The following is a 20810-nucleotide window of genomic DNA, read 5'->3' on the forward strand; positions in this document are numbered from 1 at the left end:
ATTTTTGCACGTATTTAATACTGGTTTTGTTACAGAGGTAGTACTGGAGGGCAAACAGGCCCCAACTAGGAATCAGGGTCAAACTGTGCAAAGCACTAAAGTTCTGTTTGTACTGATAAATAAAATACGTCCGTGAACATCATATGACACAGAACAACTGCCATGGAATGGCTGAAATCCACACCATTCAACTCTTTCATCCTCTCAGACAAGGTCTGCAAGCAAATCCAAATCCAAACTGCCTATTAGAATGGTCCCTGGATGATTTAGTATCCAGAATTTGAATGGGAATTGTTTGGAAAAATGGTAACTGGCCCAGGCCAAGCCTATGACAGTAGCTATTTTGACAAATTAACAGTACAGATGGGCCGGTTTCAGTGGTCAGGAAAATTTCTTGGCACCACTTCACATACTAGCATAGATGAAATCTAGGTACGCACAAACATAAATATTAACCACAGACAAACAAAACCATCCTTCCTAATTCTAACACACTTAAAAAGGTATAAACTTGTCATAGAATCATTTAGGTTGGAAAAGACCTTTAAGATCATTGAGTCCAACCGTAAACCTAACACTGCCAAGTCCCACTAAACCATGTCCCTAAGTGCCACGTCTACATGTCTGTCAAACTTTTTAACTTGTATCAGCTTTTTATACCTTTTATGAAGACACTAGTAAAGCCTCCGTGCCACAGTAGTCTTTAAAAATTTGCATGGATAAAAGGCAGAATTAGCAGTGGATTGCTGATAGTGTGAGGAGCTTATTTGTTCTCTCCACTATCAGAACACGATACTATAAGCTGGATGGACCATTAGTCTGAAGCTGCATGGTAACACTTACACTTTCAGTATTTTCTAAACTCCAGTCTGACCACTCACAGTGAAAATCTTTCCTACTAGAAATCTCCTATCTGTGTCTTGCTTTTGAAATCTTTCATCTTTTCTGATATATAAAAATAGCTGCTTTCCAATATTCAAAATATGTGATGACTTATTGGAAGGCTTCACAAACTCATGACTTCAAACACAGACATTAAATTTTTATGAGACTATTTCATAAGAATCCACCTGGACTTTGATAAACCAAAATCCTTAGAAATAACTGCCACCTCTGCATCCTCAATACAGTGTGGCTAGATTGGGGGGAAAGGGGGAAGTGTTGTAAAATTTTCCAAGATCTCTCCATTCTCAGTGATCAAACTCCAGACTTGCATGATTTCTACTACTGCTCAAATCATCTATGCAGACCTACTATGCATTCTTCAGCCTGGTACTGTGAGACAAACACCTCCTGTTATGACTGTTCCATGTGAAAGTAAAACTTAAAATTGAAAGTGAAGGGCATATCTATCTTAGGTGTTCACCAAGAAAGCAAGAAGAGAAAAGCCACCTGATTCAAATACAGGGCAAACAAGAAATACATTAAGAACATTATATGAAGGAACAGGGCAACAGATAGAAACAAAAAAGCTAGTTGGTAAAGATTTGGAGCCGGAAGTAAAGAGAGAAAGGAGAATATTACAATGTTTTTTTTGTTTCCTTTTTTTAAAAAACAAACAAACAAACAAACAAATAATCACACAAAACCTTAACACGACTGCTAGGTTAAACACTCATGCTTAAGAAATGCTAGAAATAAGAGTGAACAGGGTAAGAGTGCTCAGAAGCCTGTGAAGCCTGCTACTGGCTATGAAGCAAAAATGAGGCAGAGATGAGGGGCCAGAGGTAAAGCAGAAATAGGACTAGACTGAGAATAGTCTTGTCCATTAGAAAACTGCTCTGTGGAGAATGTGCATAAGCAATCTTTATTCTGTCATATCCTAATTTTTAGTCCTCATTTTGCATGTTAAATATTGCAAGTGTAATTGTTTGCATGTATTACATATGTACTGACACAATACTGCTTATTTGAAGTAGATCAAGTGTTGGCTGCTGAAAGAATACTTTCAAACCCAGTGCACTGTATAAAAGCTGGAAAAAATACAATCTTACCTTAAACAAACAATGACAAACATATTCATACACTGTATGTTTCAATGAGCCAATAAGTGACTTGATTCTTTCCTCAGTATTACTTGAATCCTGAAAAGAAAGTCTGGATTTCAAAAATTCATGTGGAAGTAAAAATCTTTTTATGTACCCTGTAAATTTCACCAGAATGACACAAATAATCTGGACTCTATGTGACACTGACTAGTTCTAAAAATATATTATTGAACTCAGCTGCATCTATCAATGAGTAGATGATAAAATGAGAAGTTCATGCTGAAGCATTAAGAAATCAGTATTTTAGCCTTGAATATTTTGACTGTGAACATTATACAACATTATATATGTTAAATACATAGAGAATGAGATAACAGTTTCTTCTAACATTAATACCCTTGACATCTCATAGTTTTCACTTGGTAAAAAATTGCTTATGTATTGAATTACTGTATTTAATGTTATTAAACAGGTATGTTGATGTTAAGTGTAGTTACTAAACTTCCAGCCAAATTTGGCCCAACTGAGGTAAGCACTGTAGAAAACAGTAAATATACTCTGTCCTTCAAAGCTTACAGACTAAGAGACTAATTATAACAGGAGGAGAAAACTGAAAGAAAGATAGGATAAAATAAGGAAGAAGAGGGAAAAAACCCCAAAAACGTGGGGGAGGTAACAGGTAGTATGAGATTTATCAGAAACAAGTTCCTTTCTACCATGCAGGAATTTGAAGAGATGAGTTTATAAAGGAGGGCAATTTGGATTCACAAGCTGATTCGACTAATACCTTCCCCATGTCTAAAAGATAGCTTGGGACAAATGAAGAACTGGATAGAGGAGAAGAAAAAACGGAAGAAAGCAAAGAAGGCAAAACCAGAAGTTGAGCTTTAGAAAGGTTAACATATTAGGCAGGAAGCAAAGAAATTATGAAAGAGTGTGAAAGTAAGAACAAGAAATTAGTAGCCTATGTTGTGGAAAAAAAGTAACAGGTAAAGCACATTAAAGAGGGCAACTTTGTATAGTCAGAACTGTGTTCCTGGTAATGATTGGAGCTGAAGGAAAGTTGTAAGCACAAATGCCAGAATAAAGGGGAATCCAAAAGTGACATGATGAAAGGCTGGTGAATGCCTTTTTAAAGTGGAAACAAAGAAAAAAGATGAATTTTGGAGATGCTGAAAAAAAAAGAAAATGCATTGTTACCCAGTGTGGGTTTTTAGATCTAAAGAGTGAGGTGACAACGGATAAATCCATAATTCTGTGCTTCAGTAAGAAGAATATACTGGCCATTAGAATACAGAAAACTAAAAATTACATTTTCAACAAGACAGGCTGCATTCATGCTTACAAACTGTATAAAAGTAGATAAAGTTTTGATCTTCCTTCAGGTAACTGAACCATGTAGAAATATAGGTTTTATTCTACTCCTTGTTGATAAAATTAGCGTTATTTGCAGATTAGATCACTAATTTATTTAAATAAAGCCTTCAGGAAAGTTATAATTAACCTCGTTTTTCCTAATTCACCTTAGACAAAGAGCAAGCCTGAAATTACAAATAAGAGTTACTTCGTTTTCAGGTGGCACAGCAATTTTACGATTTATACGTAATGTAAGATCATTAAAAATTCCATGTGCATGTATTCTGAATATCTAAAGCACAACAGTTCAGCATCACAACTTATTATACATTGCATCATCAGTTATTATACATTATTTTCTAAAAATGTCCAGAGCAACTAAAAAATTCTAAGGATCAAAGCAGATTGATTCTCCTGCAGCATTCACAGCTTCAGGAAAAGAGAAAATACCTGCTCGCTTTGCAGAGTCCTTTGGAAAAGCCGCAGGAAAGCCGCCAAACTAAACCGGTACATATTATTAATTTTGGACAAGTCAGAGATAATAAAGTACATCTTGCTAGCACTCTCAGCTAAAGGGAGATAGGCGTCCCTCTCCTGTGGATAAAAAACCCCATACATATATAAAAAACCAGTACATTACTGCCATCTACAGGTTATTGCATAAACATTTATTCATCCCACTGAAAAAACATTCGGATGACTCCCACTGCTTTAGAAAACTGAATCCTTTCCAATTCTTCAAATTGAGGGACATGCACTCAAGACTTCAACACTGTCTTTAGATTTCAAAATTGGAAGAAAGCATTTTTAGCAAAAAATTCTTTAAATTATGAAGAACATTTTGGAAATTAATCCCTAGGGCACTGAGGCTTCTTCCCACCACAGAACACATCCCAAAATTCAATAGAAAATTTTAAACTAAACAAATAATAACACAGAGGAAAACTCTGTAGTGTGTTACAAAAACAGCATGCCAGATGAATAGCATCACCAGTGATCTAAATTTTTGCAATAGCAAGGGATATATTAAGTAAGAACATCCATATGAGCCATACTGTTTGCAATAGCAGATTGCAAAAACAAAGTCAAAACCCATTATTTGCCAATAAGTCCTTGGTGAAAATTCCTTTAATTCAAACAGGCATACTTTAAATTGTGTAGCTATTCACCATGTGTAAAACAAAGGAATTTAATTACTGAAAATACTTTCTGTACTTGCATATCCCAAATATCTTTTACTCCAAAAAATTAATTTAGCATGTTACAGATCTTATACTCCTGTGGATGTATATAACCTCTCTATATAGAAGATGACTATTTTTAGCAGGAAAAAAACAGCAATAAAAGAATAGAATATTCTTCGACCTTATCAAGGAAACTCTGAAGTCTGTGAGATTCAGTAAGTGATTCTTGGATGAGTGCACTACTTGCTTTAGTCTGATTCAAAGATTCAATCAGATCCTTATTTTCTAGTATATTGCCTTGTGATGTTGCAAGTGTCTGTAAAAAAAAAAAAAGTCATTTATGTTACATTAAAAAAAAACCCTGTAAAGTAACGATTTTGGAAGCTGTCCTTCTTTCTGGCCTGTACGTATTTCTGAATCATTGAATGCATCAAGAGTACTAGAAAGCAGGTGGTTATTCCAAAAACTGAGATGCTATTTTAAAGAAGCATGGAAAATAAAACCCAAGAGCGAACTCCAAAAATCCAGATTGCCAGGTTCTGAAACTTAAGTCGTCAGTAAGCTTTTGAGAATGATTTCTATGATCAGAGTCTTACGCACTAATATCCCCATGGTAAATACAAATTAGGGTATTTTTTCTTCTACTTAACTACCAATTTAACCTGAAATTGGCTACTTGTAATGACTTACTGCACCCAGTCATGCATAAATTCATTTTCCTTCAAAAACATTCCAATATCCCCTATACAATTCAGTTCTCATTTCCAACTGAGATGAATATTCGCAATTACAACAATTTCAGTTTTGTAATCAGAGATCCATTCAAAATCCTTGAGATTATCCCACATTTTCCCTGAGTTCTCCTGTACAAACAATTTCACTTCTAATAAGAAGTGGGAAAAGCTTGAATGATTCACTATTATTTAAGGTTTATTACTATACCCTTCAATACAATTTTTTAGTGAGACAACAACATAAAATTGGCTTCTTGTCAGTTAAGTCAGTTCTGAACAACTACCTGTAGGACAGCATTTCAGGATATTTGGAGGCAGAGATTCACCAGTTAGAATGCACTTAGTTCTCTAGTTGGAAAGAGTTTAGGACAAGATCATCTGTTTTTTCAAGGAGCTGATTTTGCTATGAGGAATCATAGTGTGAGCTATGAGACAGAGACAGCATGTATGTCTTTACTCCAAGGCTTTCGGAAGAAAACCAGTACAGTACTTCACATGGAATGCTAACGTTGCTTTAGGATTAACTTGAATTTAGCTAGATCACCTCCAGCACTGACTTCTTCGTCGACAAAGTCCATCTAGCACCTGTCAGTTTCCACTGAGCATTAGGTTTCTTTCTTCAGGGTCAAAGAATATTCTGATTTCAGTGCTAACAAAAATGCCAAAGTTGAAACGAGCTTCGGTGTTAATACTTGGCCACTTTTTGTTGCAGATATCTTAGGCATCAATTACTTGAAATTTTGCACTTGACAATTCGGATTGGACAAATGTGAAAGATTTTGGAGTTCCAAGATCACACAAAAAGTCTGTTCTAAAAAGTGGACTTTTTTTGTTGCATCTCTGAACTCTCAGCTTCTGGTAGACACTAAGATGCTAAACAATGATTAACTTTGAATATGGAATTTTTCTAGAGAACAAGTTTCTCTCTGCCTGTAAGAGAAATCTGCCTCATCACAGTTTTAAAAAAGGTTTGAGCTTAGTATTCGAGAAGTAATAGGGAGTTTAATAGGGACAGTAAATGTGGAAATTCAAATCACATTAGATAATTATGTGCAAAATTCTAAAATTGAGCTATTAATGGCCAGTCTAATAAAGTTCAGTTTATTACTTTTTGATGAATCTGTAAAAACGATTAGCTTATGTTCAAGTCCATTGTGCTGGATACTGCAAGTTCTATGACTCAGCTACAGACTGAGGGTTTTGAGACAGCAGGTCAATTTCCCTGCATCTATGACATTTTAGGAGGAAGGAGGATTTGAGGATCCATTCCTATAGGCATGAAGTACAGTTTCTGTGAAATCCATGACAAGACGCAGAAGTCCTCTTCCTTGGAAACTACCTTTTCTTATAGAGGTGTGCAACTGTTTCTGAGCATAATTACTTTCATTAAAAGGTAAAATGAAAATTAAGAATATTAATTTTAAATATGAGAAACGAAAATGTTAACTATAAAGAATATTACAGTTCATTGCTAATAAGAAACAATTGTGGAGGTTTAAAGTTTGAAATGTCTCTCAACAAATCTTTCCATTTTCTTCTGGGAATTTTTCTTTCACCTTTTTTTCCTTTCAAAACACAGAATCATTTCTCAACTTGAGAAAGTATCATTTGACATGATTCACAAGCTTAAAACTATGGCTTTTTTAAAACTCATAATTTGAAAAAGAAATAGTATAATTTTTAACAAAGTTTTCTCTTTTTTAATGCATTAAAATTAATGAAATTTCTAATCAATCTAAACCAGTCTATATCTAGCCCAACAATTCATACATTCAATTTTGACAATGCTTAATGTATTGAAATACTATAGCTTCATGACAGATGTACATATTTTATCTACTTTACTCTCCCAACAGCCCCAGGTAAATAATGCTTTTATTTTCTCAAATGAAAACTTCTGAGGGCTCATTATTCCGATACTTTCACCATCTTCATTCAAACACATAACAATATGAACACTATCTTATTGATCTAACAGATATAAAAGAGGTAAATTTATTTTACCTCCAAAAGAGATTCCTCCAGTTTAGCTAACTGTATCTTCTTATCTTCTTCTTGCTGTAACAGTTTTGTCTTCTGCTCTTCCAAATCAGGCTTTTCGTGCTTTATTGTTAAAGCCAAAAGCTAAAAAGAAAGGAGATTATTCAACAGGATGAAAAACACTCTCATATTTCATAATATATATTCATTAATTATATAGCATAATATATACTCATTAATCATATAGCAGTATATAGTCTATATTTTTGAAAGTAGACTTCTGAGGGTTTACTCAGTTGCACCGGACATCCAACAGCTTTAAATCTATGTAGACATCCAGGATATCCTGCAGTGGCAAGTATAACCCAGAAACTACTGTGAACCATGCCCTTGTGTATAACAGCAGATGCAAGCCAGGTGAGATACTCAAGGACATCTCAAAAGGCACTGGATCATTTTATTAAGGACACTGATTCACACCCTTTTATGCTGAGACCTAAATCTTTGCACCTCAGTCTGAATCACACCTGTGTTTAAATGATTGGCAGTCCTCATTAGTGTATATACTGTTATCAGATATAAAAAGAAGTAGGTGATAGAAAGCACAAACTGGAAAGAATGGCAGCGAATTTCTTTCCAGCAAGTCTACCAAAAGACAAACCCCTCTCCTGCCAACAAAGAGAGAAACCAAAACCAAAGGGGTTTTTTCTGTATTTCCACTTCAAGAGGGGGCCAATTCACTTGGTTACATTGTATGATGTCGATTCCCTATCTCCAGTGGAGGGAGAAAATCCGTATGGTTATCCATACTTCACATTTTGAATTATATCTTAATTACCAACATCTTATTTACATCCCATTCTAAGCCTCTTATTAGTTTGGAAAAACTTGTTTCGTACAAAATAAATAGGGTTTTTTCTTCCCTTAATTTCTCTCATTTCTTTTCTTTCTCTCTTCCATCTGTATGCTACAGTTTGCTTCCTAAACGTTATAGAAAAAACCTCAAAAGCTAATAGCATTTTGGAGGAAGTAAAATACATAGCTTTTTGGTTTCATTACATTTTTCCTGTACACAAAGTATCTTGAAGCTAGCATTACTCTCTAACTAGGACACTGGAGAGCAGTAACAGAAATGTTTCCACGGTACCATAAATGCATCTTGAACAGAAAACAGAAGCTTAGCAATTAATCTGTTGCAACTGAAGTCAATGAGATGGTTTCCATTTTCTCTATTGGACTCACTACTTGGTTCCAAAGTGCATAAACCCAAGATTTTAAAATCGATTATACCATTTATATTTGTGTGCTAGAAAATATCTCCATGACCATTAATGCAAACTGCACCACAGGGCTTCTTCCAGAAGCTGAATGTAGCTATGAATGTCCGCTATACTTACGTTGTTTTTGTTCTAAATGCCTACCTGTCCTCTTAAGCCACTTCCAGTTGTGGTAAAGTTTACTTCTGTAACAATAGAAGAAGCATCAGGTGGAATGGAGGGATTCGGGTTCCTTGTCGACAGAAAAAGACGGAACTCTTCATTATAATCTATCATTTTTTCACCTATTTGTATAGCGTAACGGGGCCCTGTAAATAATAAATAGATGTTATACTCACTCTGATTGGAACATTCTAGAATTATCTGAAAATAACAGTATTTGTGTAATACTTTATGACCAATAGATGCAAATATATTTTATAAAATTAATTTATAAATTGTTTGGAAAGAAAAATAAATTTAAAAAATTTAAGGAACATAACCTATCCTGCACTGTTAGACAAAAAAAATGCAATAACATAACACTAGCGTAAGAAAGTTACATCATAAGAATATTTAATACACCAGGGTAGTTTAATTATCCTTACCCAGTACAAAAAGCATAAATCACAAAAAAGGTACTTGAAGTAAAAGTAATACTAATGAATCTTTCAAATCTTCAAACAATGAACAAAACACCACAGAAGATGCACTGGAGAATCCCCCTTTTGTGCAAGAATCCTGTCATAATTTAAAGATATTCATTTACATTTCCACATAGGTATACCACTCTATCAAAACACACTAGCCATAATTACATATTGGCTAACTAAGATGGTTCAATATTTTCTGAATATGATCCAAAACCATTAGATTTCATCTCTGGATCTGTTACGTTTATTTGTAGAATGTTGATGTTGCTGTACAATCATAATTGTATTAAAATATGACTTTGTTTAATAACTGTTATAGAGAAAGTCTATGAAACTAAAGATGCTGGAATATCTAGTCATTAGATTGAAAGAAAAATATTCCATTAAGAAATATCCCATAAATTTGTCTTATTATAAATACATCTAATTTAATCACAGTATGAAAGAAACAATTAATTTATTAAATTTCTGCTGTCACGGTTTCGATCTCTGTTTATATTCCTATTATTTTGACATTTCTCAATATGCCTGTCACAGAATGAAACTGTATGTATGGCCTCTCACCATCCTCCTTCCACCACAGGTTTCCATTCTAGCAGAGTCAGAAAAGAATAGACTCAATCACATGACTAGAATAAAATTTTGCCTCCTGATACTAAGAGAAAATGAAGAACAGAATTATAAGATGAAAAGTTTCAAAGTGAAAATTTCCTTTCCAGAGAAATTTCTGAGGTGGCATAGTTAGGTGCTTCTCTATTTTTAGCACTAGGAGCAGATCAGAAATGCTCCAAGTATAAATCTCTTGCTAAAACACTGGTAGAGATGAAAATCACATACCAATTTTGCTTCTGTGCCAAGGATCAGAATAAATTTTAGGCCTATGCTGTAAAAACGTCAAACAGAAAATGGAAGCTGTACAAGGACAAATTTATTATAGTATATATATTCACATTTTTCTTAACGTTTCATTCCAAGTAATGAAAAGATGTACAGTCATCACAAGCAAAATAATGCAGACAGGCCCCCACCTCCACGTTTTGACAAAGAGGAGTGCGCGCTTGCTTATGAAGTGACCGAAAAGACTCAAAGTGACACATTCTCCCTTTTCAAAAAACAGCTCCCTAGTTTGTACTTGCACAGACCTAGCATTAACATAGCTCATTAACATGCAAAAGAGGATGCCTGAGTGTTATGAGCAATTTCCCTGAATAAACTGGTATATTTTAATTTAATCTGCTTTCTCCACAGTTCTGCAGACATATTAATCTCTTAATTTGATTCCTTGAGTAAAATAAGTTAAGATGCCTGTAATATTATATCTCTGCTTTCCAAAGTTCAGCAGAAGCTAGTAAAAAAAGGTTGTAAAGATGTTCTACTCAACGTCCTATGGATCCCTGAGGTCACCACTTTGGTGGTGGTCTCAACTTTTACCAAGGATAAACAAGCAAGCACATCTGTAATGGAAGAATGATTTATACTAACATTTTCTTTTTACTAAACAGACTTTGCCTATATAGGAGATAAATGTATCCAAGAACTCTACAGCATTTGCATTCATTTTTACCACGTATTTACATTTAAAGAATTACTGCTATATCACCCATTATTATATCTAAATATTAGATGAGATGACAGCAAAAAGGAGCCTTGAGCTATTTTCAGTGCCCAAAGTTCATACTGTAAATTACATGCACAGGCTGTGGTACGTGCTGAGGAATTAACACTTGAGGCAGAAATCTAATTACTAAGGATAATGTAAATATACTTTAAGTACAATAATTTAGAAAGTATTTAAAACATTCGTTGTTGTATTTTTTTAATCCACTCAGTTCTTTTGATATAATTTCAAAATATGCAACATAATTCATCACAATTCATGCTGAGATACTTATATTATTACTATTTATCTTTGCTAAACTTTCAACAAAATTTTTCATATCAGCCTTTTAAAACAACTAAATCCAAAGCAGTTATATATAGTTATATAGAGTACATTATCTCTCCAAAGCAGAGATATTGTAAAATGTGATTTTTGTTTTTTTTCCTTTCATTGTATCAGTTAGGGAGACTCCTTTCACCAAATTCCACAATTTTGCTGACATCTATGACCCCCCCATTCCAAAGTCACATCAGGGACAGACCTGTGTGCCTTCTTTAGTTTCAGACAAATGAAAGAGAAACAGCAACAACAACATTCTAAAACTCTGATTTCTAACTGGACAACCAGTTGGGTAATTTCTGGTCTATTTAAGGCCCAAGTTCCTAAGTAAAACTATGTATTTGAAATTATCACTAGAAATTAACTTATTTAAATTGTGAAGAGTTGATAAAAACACTTTATTCTAATTCCAGTCAAAAAATCTTTAAATATTTTTCAATATTTTTCCACTTACTAAACAAGAACATATCTCCAACATATTTCAGGCACTGAAGTGTTAGCAGCAGGTTAATGTTAAAGAGGAAAAAACTACACAATACTTGTTTTCAGAAAAATTGAGTTTTATATGATATTTATAGATCTAACCTACAAAAGCTTTGAGTAAGCATTTGTAAAGATCTTGGTCATTTACCTTGAGCAACAAGATCTCTTCTTAGCAACGGGTAAAGTACAGGCTCCACTCCATCCATTTCCTGTATAATAAGTGTTTTCCCAAATCTCACTGCCAGCTCAAGAGCAGTTAGGAAGTTGGTGTCCTGGGCAAATAAAAATAAATTCATTTGATTAATTTTTTTTTGAAATATTAACACTTCGGAATGAACAGGAAGGCATTATACCAGGAGTCTAAATCTAAAAATCAGTAGTATAGCTGAAAAATTCTATTGTAAGCATCATATGATATTTCAGGGTTTAGCCAGAAGTGTTTAATTTAAATAAGTTTCATCTATTCAGCTACTTACATACAGGCAACCTATTTTACATGCCTAGCTCTCCAAGTGCTGCACCAGACGAGAGCAGGTCTACCATAGGTCTTGTGTCACGTCTATCAGGCACACCTGGAAGTCCTGGCTAGTTAACACTATGTCTCAAAACTGAATCAAGACCTAAGGACAGGATTCACATTGATATCAAGATAACTAAATGCAGTCTCTTGCTTGTAAACATGCACTTGGCGTTTAAGACTCCATTACAGTCAATGGAGATCCTAGACAATGCAGACAACAGAGCCTAAAAAGTAATCAAGCCAATCATCTAGCAGGGGAAGCATTCAATTACCCAAAGATATGTATCAGAGAGTATCTAAAAGGCCAGCACAGAGCTGGCAGGGATCTGTGGAAGACCTACATTCTGCTGAAGGAGTATCTTGAGGCCAGGTGGGGTTCAATAAGGGACTTTTGAATGGCACTACATGCCTGCCTAGCCTCGCCACCCATGTAAACAGTGACGTGTAGACAACTAATCTTAGGTACCTTAATCTCAAACTAAAATCCAACCTACTATTTCCAATGTAGATAATACAACACAAAAATCACAGGGAAGAAGTGTATACACACTCCTGAAATCCAATGAACTGCAACCAAGAACACAAAAGACCTTTCTGTTTACAAATTTTTTACTATCTCCCTCTGAGCAGGAAATACTGATAATCTTGGAGAAGGCAGCACAAAGAGGCAAACTTGTAGAAGTAATACTAGATGTTGACCCTCCAATTTTAAATACTCTGATCACCTCCTTGAGTAAACAAATTTTCAGTACCACACAAGGATCATGGTAACCTAGAACTCTGTGAGAAATCATATGCTTCATGGAATATAACCCCATTTTTGGTGATTGCTATCACATCACTTTAAAAACTGCTCTCTAAAATCTGGAATAGAGCAAGCTCAAGCAGAACAGAATTGTAAGACCAAGAGTAAATACTGCACCTGTTGGTTAATAACTTCCAAATGTGATTCCTTCAAATGTGTCTTCAACCATTCAGTAGCCCGGAAAGAAGGGTCTATCAAAAATGGGCAAACTTTACTCTAGGTGGAAAAAAAATTTAAAAAAAAAAAAATTTTTACTGAAATCTATTCCGTTTAAGAAGAAAATTGAATTGAGTCCTTTTTTATTTCCCCAAAGTAATGGTATAGTCATTTAAAAATCCTTTTCATTAACAAACTGTTTAAAGAAACAGTAACAGTCTAATAACAAAATTACAATAAACAACAGTAGAATGCATTTTATGCCTTTTATTTTACTACTTTTTTTTTTTAAAAAAAAGCACCCAGAATCATAATTCTCAGGTGTTTCTCCTGCTAAAGTTAGGCAGTTCTTCACCTTCTCTTAAAAACAGGAGTCTCTATTCAATGAGTATAATCTACAGCTTTTGTTATTCACAACTGCTTTGAAACTTACAAGAAGAGTTATTATTTTTCCTTTTTCTTCCTGTAGTGGGCAAAGATACAGTACTTCTGGTTTTGGACCTCAATGCATTTTAGAAAGAATAATGAATATAAGTATTTTGCAGGCATAAAGATACAAATAGCATTTTACTTATAATCACAAACAAATCCAGATCTCAAACTTGCAAACACTACAATGTAGAACGTTTTGGTGATATTGCCTAGTGACATGTATACTGAAAAGACAGCAGGTTTTCATTTTAATAAAACATTTATTAATATGTGGTTCCCGTATCAGTACTGTGCAAAGCTTTACTATTTTATTATATTATATAAAGATATGTTATACTATACACATTGCTTTCTAAATGTTGAGACTATAACCACTGATATACTAATTATGTAAGTGCTCAGATGGTCACATGGTCATGACACAATGGTCACAACAGTGACCACAGAGATGGTAGTAAGTAGGATAAGTGAAAAGAGACCTATTCATAGTTGACATATGCATTTAAGATTTCACAGAAATACAGAATGGTTGAGATTGGAGGGGACCTCTGGAGGTCATCTTGTCCAAACCCCCTGCTTGAGCAGGGCTACCTATAGCTGATGGCCCAGGACAATGTCCAGATGGCTTTTGAGTATCTCCAGGGATGGAGACTCCACCACTTCCCTGGGCAACGTGTGCCAGTGCTCAGTCACCCTAACAGTAAAAAAGTGTTCCCTGATGTTCAGACGGAGCCTCCTGTGTTTCAGTTTGTGCCCACTGGCTCTTGTCCAGTCACTGGGGACCTCTGAAAAGAGCCTGGCTCAACCTTCCTTGCACCCTCCCTTCAGGTATTTATAGACATTGATAAGATCCCTCCTGAGCCTTCTCTTCTCCAGGCTCAACAGTCCCAGCTCTCCTAGCCTTTCCTCATGGGAGAGATGCTCCACTGCCTTAATCATCTTTGTGGCCTTTCACTGGACTCTCTCCAGTACATCCATGTCTCTCTTATACTGAGGAGCACAAAATTTGACACAGGACTCCAGGTGTGGCCTCACCAGTGCTGAGTAGAGGGGAAGGATCACCTCCGTTGACCTGCTTCCAATACTTTGCCTAAAGCAGCCCAGGATACCATTAGCCTTCTTTTTGGCAAGGGCCCATTACTGGCTCATGTTCAACCCAGTGTCCACCAGGACCCCCAGGTCCTTTTCTGCAAAACTGCTTTGCAGCTGGGTGGCCTCCAGCATGTATTGGTACATGGGGTTGTTCTTCCCCAGGTCCAGGACTTTGCGATTCCCCTTGTTGAACTTCATGAGGTTCCTGCCAGCCCGTTTCTACAGCCTGTCGAGGACCCTCTGGGCAGCAGCTTGACCCTCTAGTGTATCAGCCACTCCTCCCAGTTTTGTGTCACCAGCAAACTTGCTGAGGGTTTAAACATGTATTTTCAGCAATTCTCTGATTCAATCTGATAGAAGAACACTTTCAGGTTTTGGGTTTTTTTAGATTCTGAGTTCTACTATTCCAAACCGAGTAACTACACAGATCTCAAACTGAAAGACAAGGAAACACGGACAATATCCAAGCATCAAAAGATGATGAGCACAAAAGCTTGCAAACTGTACTGTAGGTGACATTAGTAAAATACCATGTCCAATTCCAGTTTTAAAAGGATGCTGAAAAAAACTATACACAAAGAAAATTATTTGAGCTGAGGGAGGGCTTGAAAAAGCTCTTTGCACACAGTGAGATTTTTAAGAGCTCAATCTATTCAACTAAGGAAAAAGATGAAAATAAGACTCGATTATAGCATATAAGTAGCTTTACGGGTACAAAATGGTATTTATTGAAGAGCTTTTTAATCAAACTGAGAAAGGAATAACTAGATCTAATATCAAGATGATAAAGCAAGATAAATTTAAATTGGAGAAAAGGCTGTAACTGATTTGAGAGAAACATCAATCATCCAAGCAAACTACCTGTGGCAAATGCAGATTCTCCTCATGGCATTAAATATTTACTTTCTAGCAGATCTAATAAATGACTACATTATAACTACACTATTATGTACATAATTGTGCAATGGCATATGTATATTTATTATATATTTATACATAACTATATGATAAAACTGAATCATGATTATAAGCACAGTATTATCATTCTTTTCTCAAGTATTATTAGCTACTGGCCTTAAGTGAATGGCATTTTGTATCACAGACCTAATCTGATGAAATCTGAGGGTTTAAAATCTAGATGTTTTGAAAGGTATCTGCATATAGTCTTTTCCTTTTTCTGAGAAAAAAAAGTATTAGAAATGATATATCAAAGTGAACATAGATAGGACATAACGTTTCACTGATTGTATTGGTGTTAATGATTATTCACACTTTAAGCCTGAATAGACTGATACCAGGTTTTGTCTATTCAATATCTGGAAGAAAATTGTAAAAGCAAAAAAGAAAAACATATATTTCTTTTAACTGTTTTTTTCCTTTTGATACAGAAAACCCAGAGTTACATAAGTATTTGTTTCTCTGTGTGTTCTGTGGTGCTAATAAAATAACACAAATGAAATAGTTCAAAATTCCAGAAAGATGCCATGTTACTGAAATTTGTAGACATTGAAATACTTCCAAGACAAGACAAAAAACCAAATTTACCTGCAAGATGACAAGAGCATTTTCTATTGAAAGGTCATCTGAAGGTAAACCTTCACTTTTCCAAACTAACTCCTCACTTTCTGTACACAGGAACCGCCGTAAATCGAACTCTGATAAATGAAAGAGTTTAAGTTTGTGCTAGTATTTATAGTCTGCATAATTTTTAAGCATTTACCACTCTATATACAGTGGAGACTCTGTCTAACACACAGTTCAAGTCTGTAGATTTCCCTTAAATTTATTATTTTATTGCTTGAACTTATTACTATTAACTAGCTGATGTTATAAAAAATATATACATATACAAAATATATATAAAAAATTATTACTGAAAAAGCAGAAGCATTCAGAATACGTTGGCAAATTTACAACAGTTAATGTGAATACATTCATTCATGTAAACTTTTCTTTGTAAGCAAGGACTATGGAGCTAAATCTGAAGAATTTATAAGTATTTATAATCTTAATAATTAATAGAATAATCCTAAGAAATAGTCTGTCGATATACACAAGTATTTATTGAGTAAGAAAATGTTGTCACTTTTCATTTGGGAACACCAAGACAGTTGAGACTGTTCATTAGAACACACTGGCATTTCTCACTTCCTCAATCAAGCTTAATTACTTGCACACACAGACACAGACACACACACACACAAAATTACTTTCAAGGCCTGCTGATTTGGTCCATTCATCCAAGCTGGTTTTCCTCTGATCCTCAGGAGCAGCAGAAAGATAGGTAATAAATGCAGCTGCTAACTGAGCTCTTTTAGGCAATGTAGCCAGTTCATCTGTTATTTCTGACACCTTAAAAAAAAAAGTACAGAATGTATAGGTGTATTGCAGACAAAAACTATGTTAATATTTCTCATCAGTTACTAAAAAGTCGGAATTAAATTTGTCTGCCATTGAGAATATAGTTGAGACAGTCTCTCTTCTTGCATTTCAGGTATCTATACCTAGCTAACCCACAGCAACACATACATGAAAGTATGGGAAAAGTTCTTTTTAGCTCTGGGCTAGAGCACGGACAGATGTTTCTGAGAATGTAGCTACTAAAAATCTATGAATTTCATGGAACAGTTCACCTTGTCACTTATAAGCAACTGGGTAAATAGTAAGAAAAATAAAAAATATGTGACCCTTAGTCACAGTCACAGCCAGCTAGTGAGTACCACTTATAATATGTATACAGATACTACATACTATATGTATCTATTATACTTAAAAATGTGATTCACTGCAGACTTACATGATAAAATACATTTATCATATATCTTCAAATAATTTATCTGCACTACATTACTTTTGCTTTAAAATGTCCAGTATTTTGGAGAAAAATACAGTGTATCAAAATAATATGACTGCCATAATTAGTTTGAAAGTACTGTCACTTTTTTACTTTAATCAAACTGACATTAAAAAAAAAGCTCATACACAAACAAAAAAAGCAACTTTTTATTACTTCCTCCTTACTTTAAAGGGAGATGAATACTGCTTTTTCACCGTCCTCAATATGGGATGAGATCCTGACTAATATATCTGCCAGTTTGGTCTACAGCATACCATTAATAGATAGTCTGAACTTTCTAAAGACAGGGGTAATGTACCAGAGTGAAAAACTGTGAAGAATCACTTTTAGAAGCGTTTAAACTCTGGGGTTCAAATATACCCAATCCTTACCATAGCAGATAGAATATCTGTAAAGCTACTCTCAAAGGAAAAAATCTTCCATTTCTTTCCATTATGCTGGTCAACCTACAAGAAGGATTCATCTAACCCTAACTTTGGTTCTTCAAAATGCAGGCATTTAGTCTAACTAATTGTTTAGGCTTTTTTCAGTGTCAATGGAGAGACAGGGCCATGTCTCTCAGCAGGGAGATTTTTTCCATTTTAAGATACCCAAGAAAGCTTGGCACCTCTTTCTGGAGGTGACAGCTTTTTTCAGCTTGTATATATCTTGAAATTTTCCTTTCTGTTTCAGACTGAAGAAGGGTCTGTGTGTCCAAAGGCTTGCCAGTTTCTCCCAAATATATCATTTGAGCAAATAAGATATGCTCACTTTCCCTACTTTAGAAGTAGAAAACTTTCAAAGACATAAGTGAAGACTTCAAAACCAACCCAACATTTTGGGTAGGTCTACATTTGCATTTCCAACATCGATGCCATAAAGGAGATATGTTTTAAGACTGTGATTGTTTAATGCTTTCCCCAAATCAGTCTCTTTTGATTGTATCTCAATTTGGAGGGTCCAACTGCTGACATGTTCAGCCATCATAACAATTACGTTATTATTGTGATTGAAAAATGTCAAAGAACATTGTATGTTCTATATTAAATATTAGGGGTTTTTTACACATTCTGTAGCTATGTGATATAGGTAAAGTAACTTGTACAGTGAAGTAAAAGGAAGTTTCAGAAGGAAGAAAAGCTTTTATTTCTAATGAGAAATCAAATAAATGTACACTTAGGAGACATGCAGAATGGCAACAACTCACATTCTCCAAACAGTGCAAAAATTGTATTTTCAAATTATCAGCTATAAGATGTAGTTATGAAAAATGTCACTAACCTGGGTGCTCCATCTTTTGTGTTCCCTATCGAGTTGATTTATCAGTACCTCTGCAGCTTTCAATGTTTTCTGAGCTTTACTTAGTTCTGCTTCAAGTTTTGCTGCTTCTGTTGTTCTACTCTGGAACCTGTAAGACAACTACTGTTTGTAATTGCTATCATGAACTACTAAACTTATGGACAGTTATTTTCAAGGCAGTTTAATTGACTGAATTTGGCATTAATTCCTCCTTTATTGTTCATGAAGAACACAACTATAATTCTTTTTTATACCTTCTGCTTCTAATTGGCAGATGAGCTTGTTAGACTTTTAACTAACAAAATTTAGATAGATGCACAGGTGAGATCTAAAAATACATTTGCAATATAGACTATAATGTCTGAAAATCATTCCTTCATCTACTTAAACAGCCTGACTTGATTTTAGTGATTGTGTTAAGTTTTGTCCTGCACCTAGTCAGGACAATAGCAGGCTCAATGCCATACTATACATTTGTAACTAAGAAAAAAAGGAAATCGCTAACTAGCTAACTGTCAGAAAAGTAGGCCATCCTAAAAGAAATAGAGCTGCCTTTATTCAAGCTGTGATCAGTGGGAGTCTTGTATAGGAATATTTGCAAAGTCCTAAGGAGACATTAAAGTCCTCTTAGATTTAAAAGGTGAGAGACATACTGCTTATCTATGACATCTACAATGTCTACACTGAAGGCTTTCAACACAGTCAGTAGTGAGAAGCAGGTACTTTTAAGGAGCATTTCATCTGATCGATGAGATGAACTGTATTCTAACAGTATTTATTTATCTCCACTGAGTGTATAGATAGCCTACTTGTCACTGCTTTGGATGTAAATATCTTGCAGAGCAAGGAGTTACATTTGGTTAGATAAACTTCATTATTCATACCATAAAATCATCAATGTTCTTATTTATATCTTGACATAAACAAACCCAACTTACTTATCTTTCAGTTCCAATACTTTTTGACCAACAGAGTTCAGAAGATCTTCTAACTTCTGTTTTCTGTCTTCAGTTTTCTTGAGATTACTACAAAAAAGTAACATTTATTTTAAGACTATGGAACCAAATGAAAAAAAAAGAGTAAATGTAACAGGAAAGTCATTTACATAGAGATAGTTCAGAGACAGTTCTTTCTTGTGATTTATATTAACAAAAATCTCTTTTCACATGTAAAAGTTTTGACTACTTCTCATCATATAGCTTTAAAAATGGAAACCAAACACCCCATTCAAATATATTCTTAAAGATCAGAACAAATTCTTCCAATACAGAATTTTACGACCTGGCAAAACAATCAGTACAGATTCCTCAGGTTATGGATGGTCATAAGACTATGTCATATCTTTTTGATCCTAAGGAGAAACTGGTTATGCTTGGTACATGACTGAAAAAAGAGGAACTATGTAGCTCATAAAATAACATGAGTTTCACAACAGAATACATTTTAAGCATATCTGTGATGTTCATTTCTCCCTGACACATTTCAGCTGAGACAGGTAACTTGTGATTGGCCAAAAAATATCCAAGGCATAGCTTCCAGGAAAAACAAAATATTGCACACTTACTTTTTCTGTCTCAGCATGAACATTTTATTACCTATGGATGAGGTATGGTTTCTCGTATCTTTTGTTTTTAATAAACTTCAATTCCTCCTTGGCAGCTTTAATTTCACCCACCACCACTGGAATTAAGAACATTTATTTTATAACAGTGTCTAACTTACGCTTCTAAGCCAGCCTTTTCTTTTTCCAAAGGCTGAATTCGTTCTAGGACATGGGAATACTGGACATTGGCATTCACCCAAGCTGCTAATGGAGCAGCTGCCGCACTGGCTCGTTTAGCATTCTGAAAAAATCAGTAACAGTTACAAGGAAGTCCTTGAATTATAATGTAGATGGGATAAATACAGGATAAATAACTGCAACAGATTTACAAGTTATCAACTTAAATATGCCAATTAGCCAGCTCCTCTACTGAACTAATCTTCTAAATTGTTACTAAGAGATTATATTGTAGGCCATCAATCTGGCCTTTACAACTATGAAGCTTCACTGAAGCTAAGAAGTTTTAAATTAATGCATAATTTATCAGTGTGTTC

The 20810-nt window shown here is 34.8% G+C and overlaps 1 protein-coding gene across 4 annotated transcripts in view; it reads right to left on the reverse strand.

Annotated features, from left to right (window-relative positions):
- The window catches only part of DYNC2H1 (dynein cytoplasmic 2 heavy chain 1), a 190083-nt gene that overhangs the window by 104546 nt on the left and 64727 nt on the right, over positions 1-20810 (reverse strand). For all 4 annotated transcript variants that reach the window (XM_076328219.1, XM_076328218.1, XM_076328216.1 and 1 more), the window contains 12 exons: positions 20436-20557; positions 19652-19738; positions 18696-18822; positions 16789-16930; positions 16124-16233; positions 13016-13114; positions 11722-11845; positions 8664-8827; positions 7267-7386; positions 4710-4844; positions 3795-3938; positions 1995-2084 (listed from right to left, as the gene is read on the reverse strand). In XM_076328219.1, coding sequence (XP_076184334.1) covers positions 1995-2084; positions 3795-3938; positions 4710-4844; positions 7267-7386; positions 8664-8827; positions 11722-11845; positions 13016-13114; positions 16124-16233; positions 16789-16930; positions 18696-18822; positions 19652-19738; positions 20436-20557 — 1464 coding nt within the window. The remainder of the gene's footprint in view (positions 1-1994; positions 2085-3794; positions 3939-4709; positions 4845-7266; positions 7387-8663; positions 8828-11721; positions 11846-13015; positions 13115-16123; positions 16234-16788; positions 16931-18695; positions 18823-19651; positions 19739-20435; positions 20558-20810) is intronic.

The sequence above is a fragment of the Aptenodytes patagonicus genome, chromosome 1 (assembly GCF_965638725.1).
Source record: "Aptenodytes patagonicus chromosome 1, bAptPat1.pri.cur, whole genome shotgun sequence".
Lineage (NCBI taxonomy): Eukaryota > Metazoa > Chordata > Aves > Sphenisciformes > Spheniscidae > Aptenodytes > Aptenodytes patagonicus.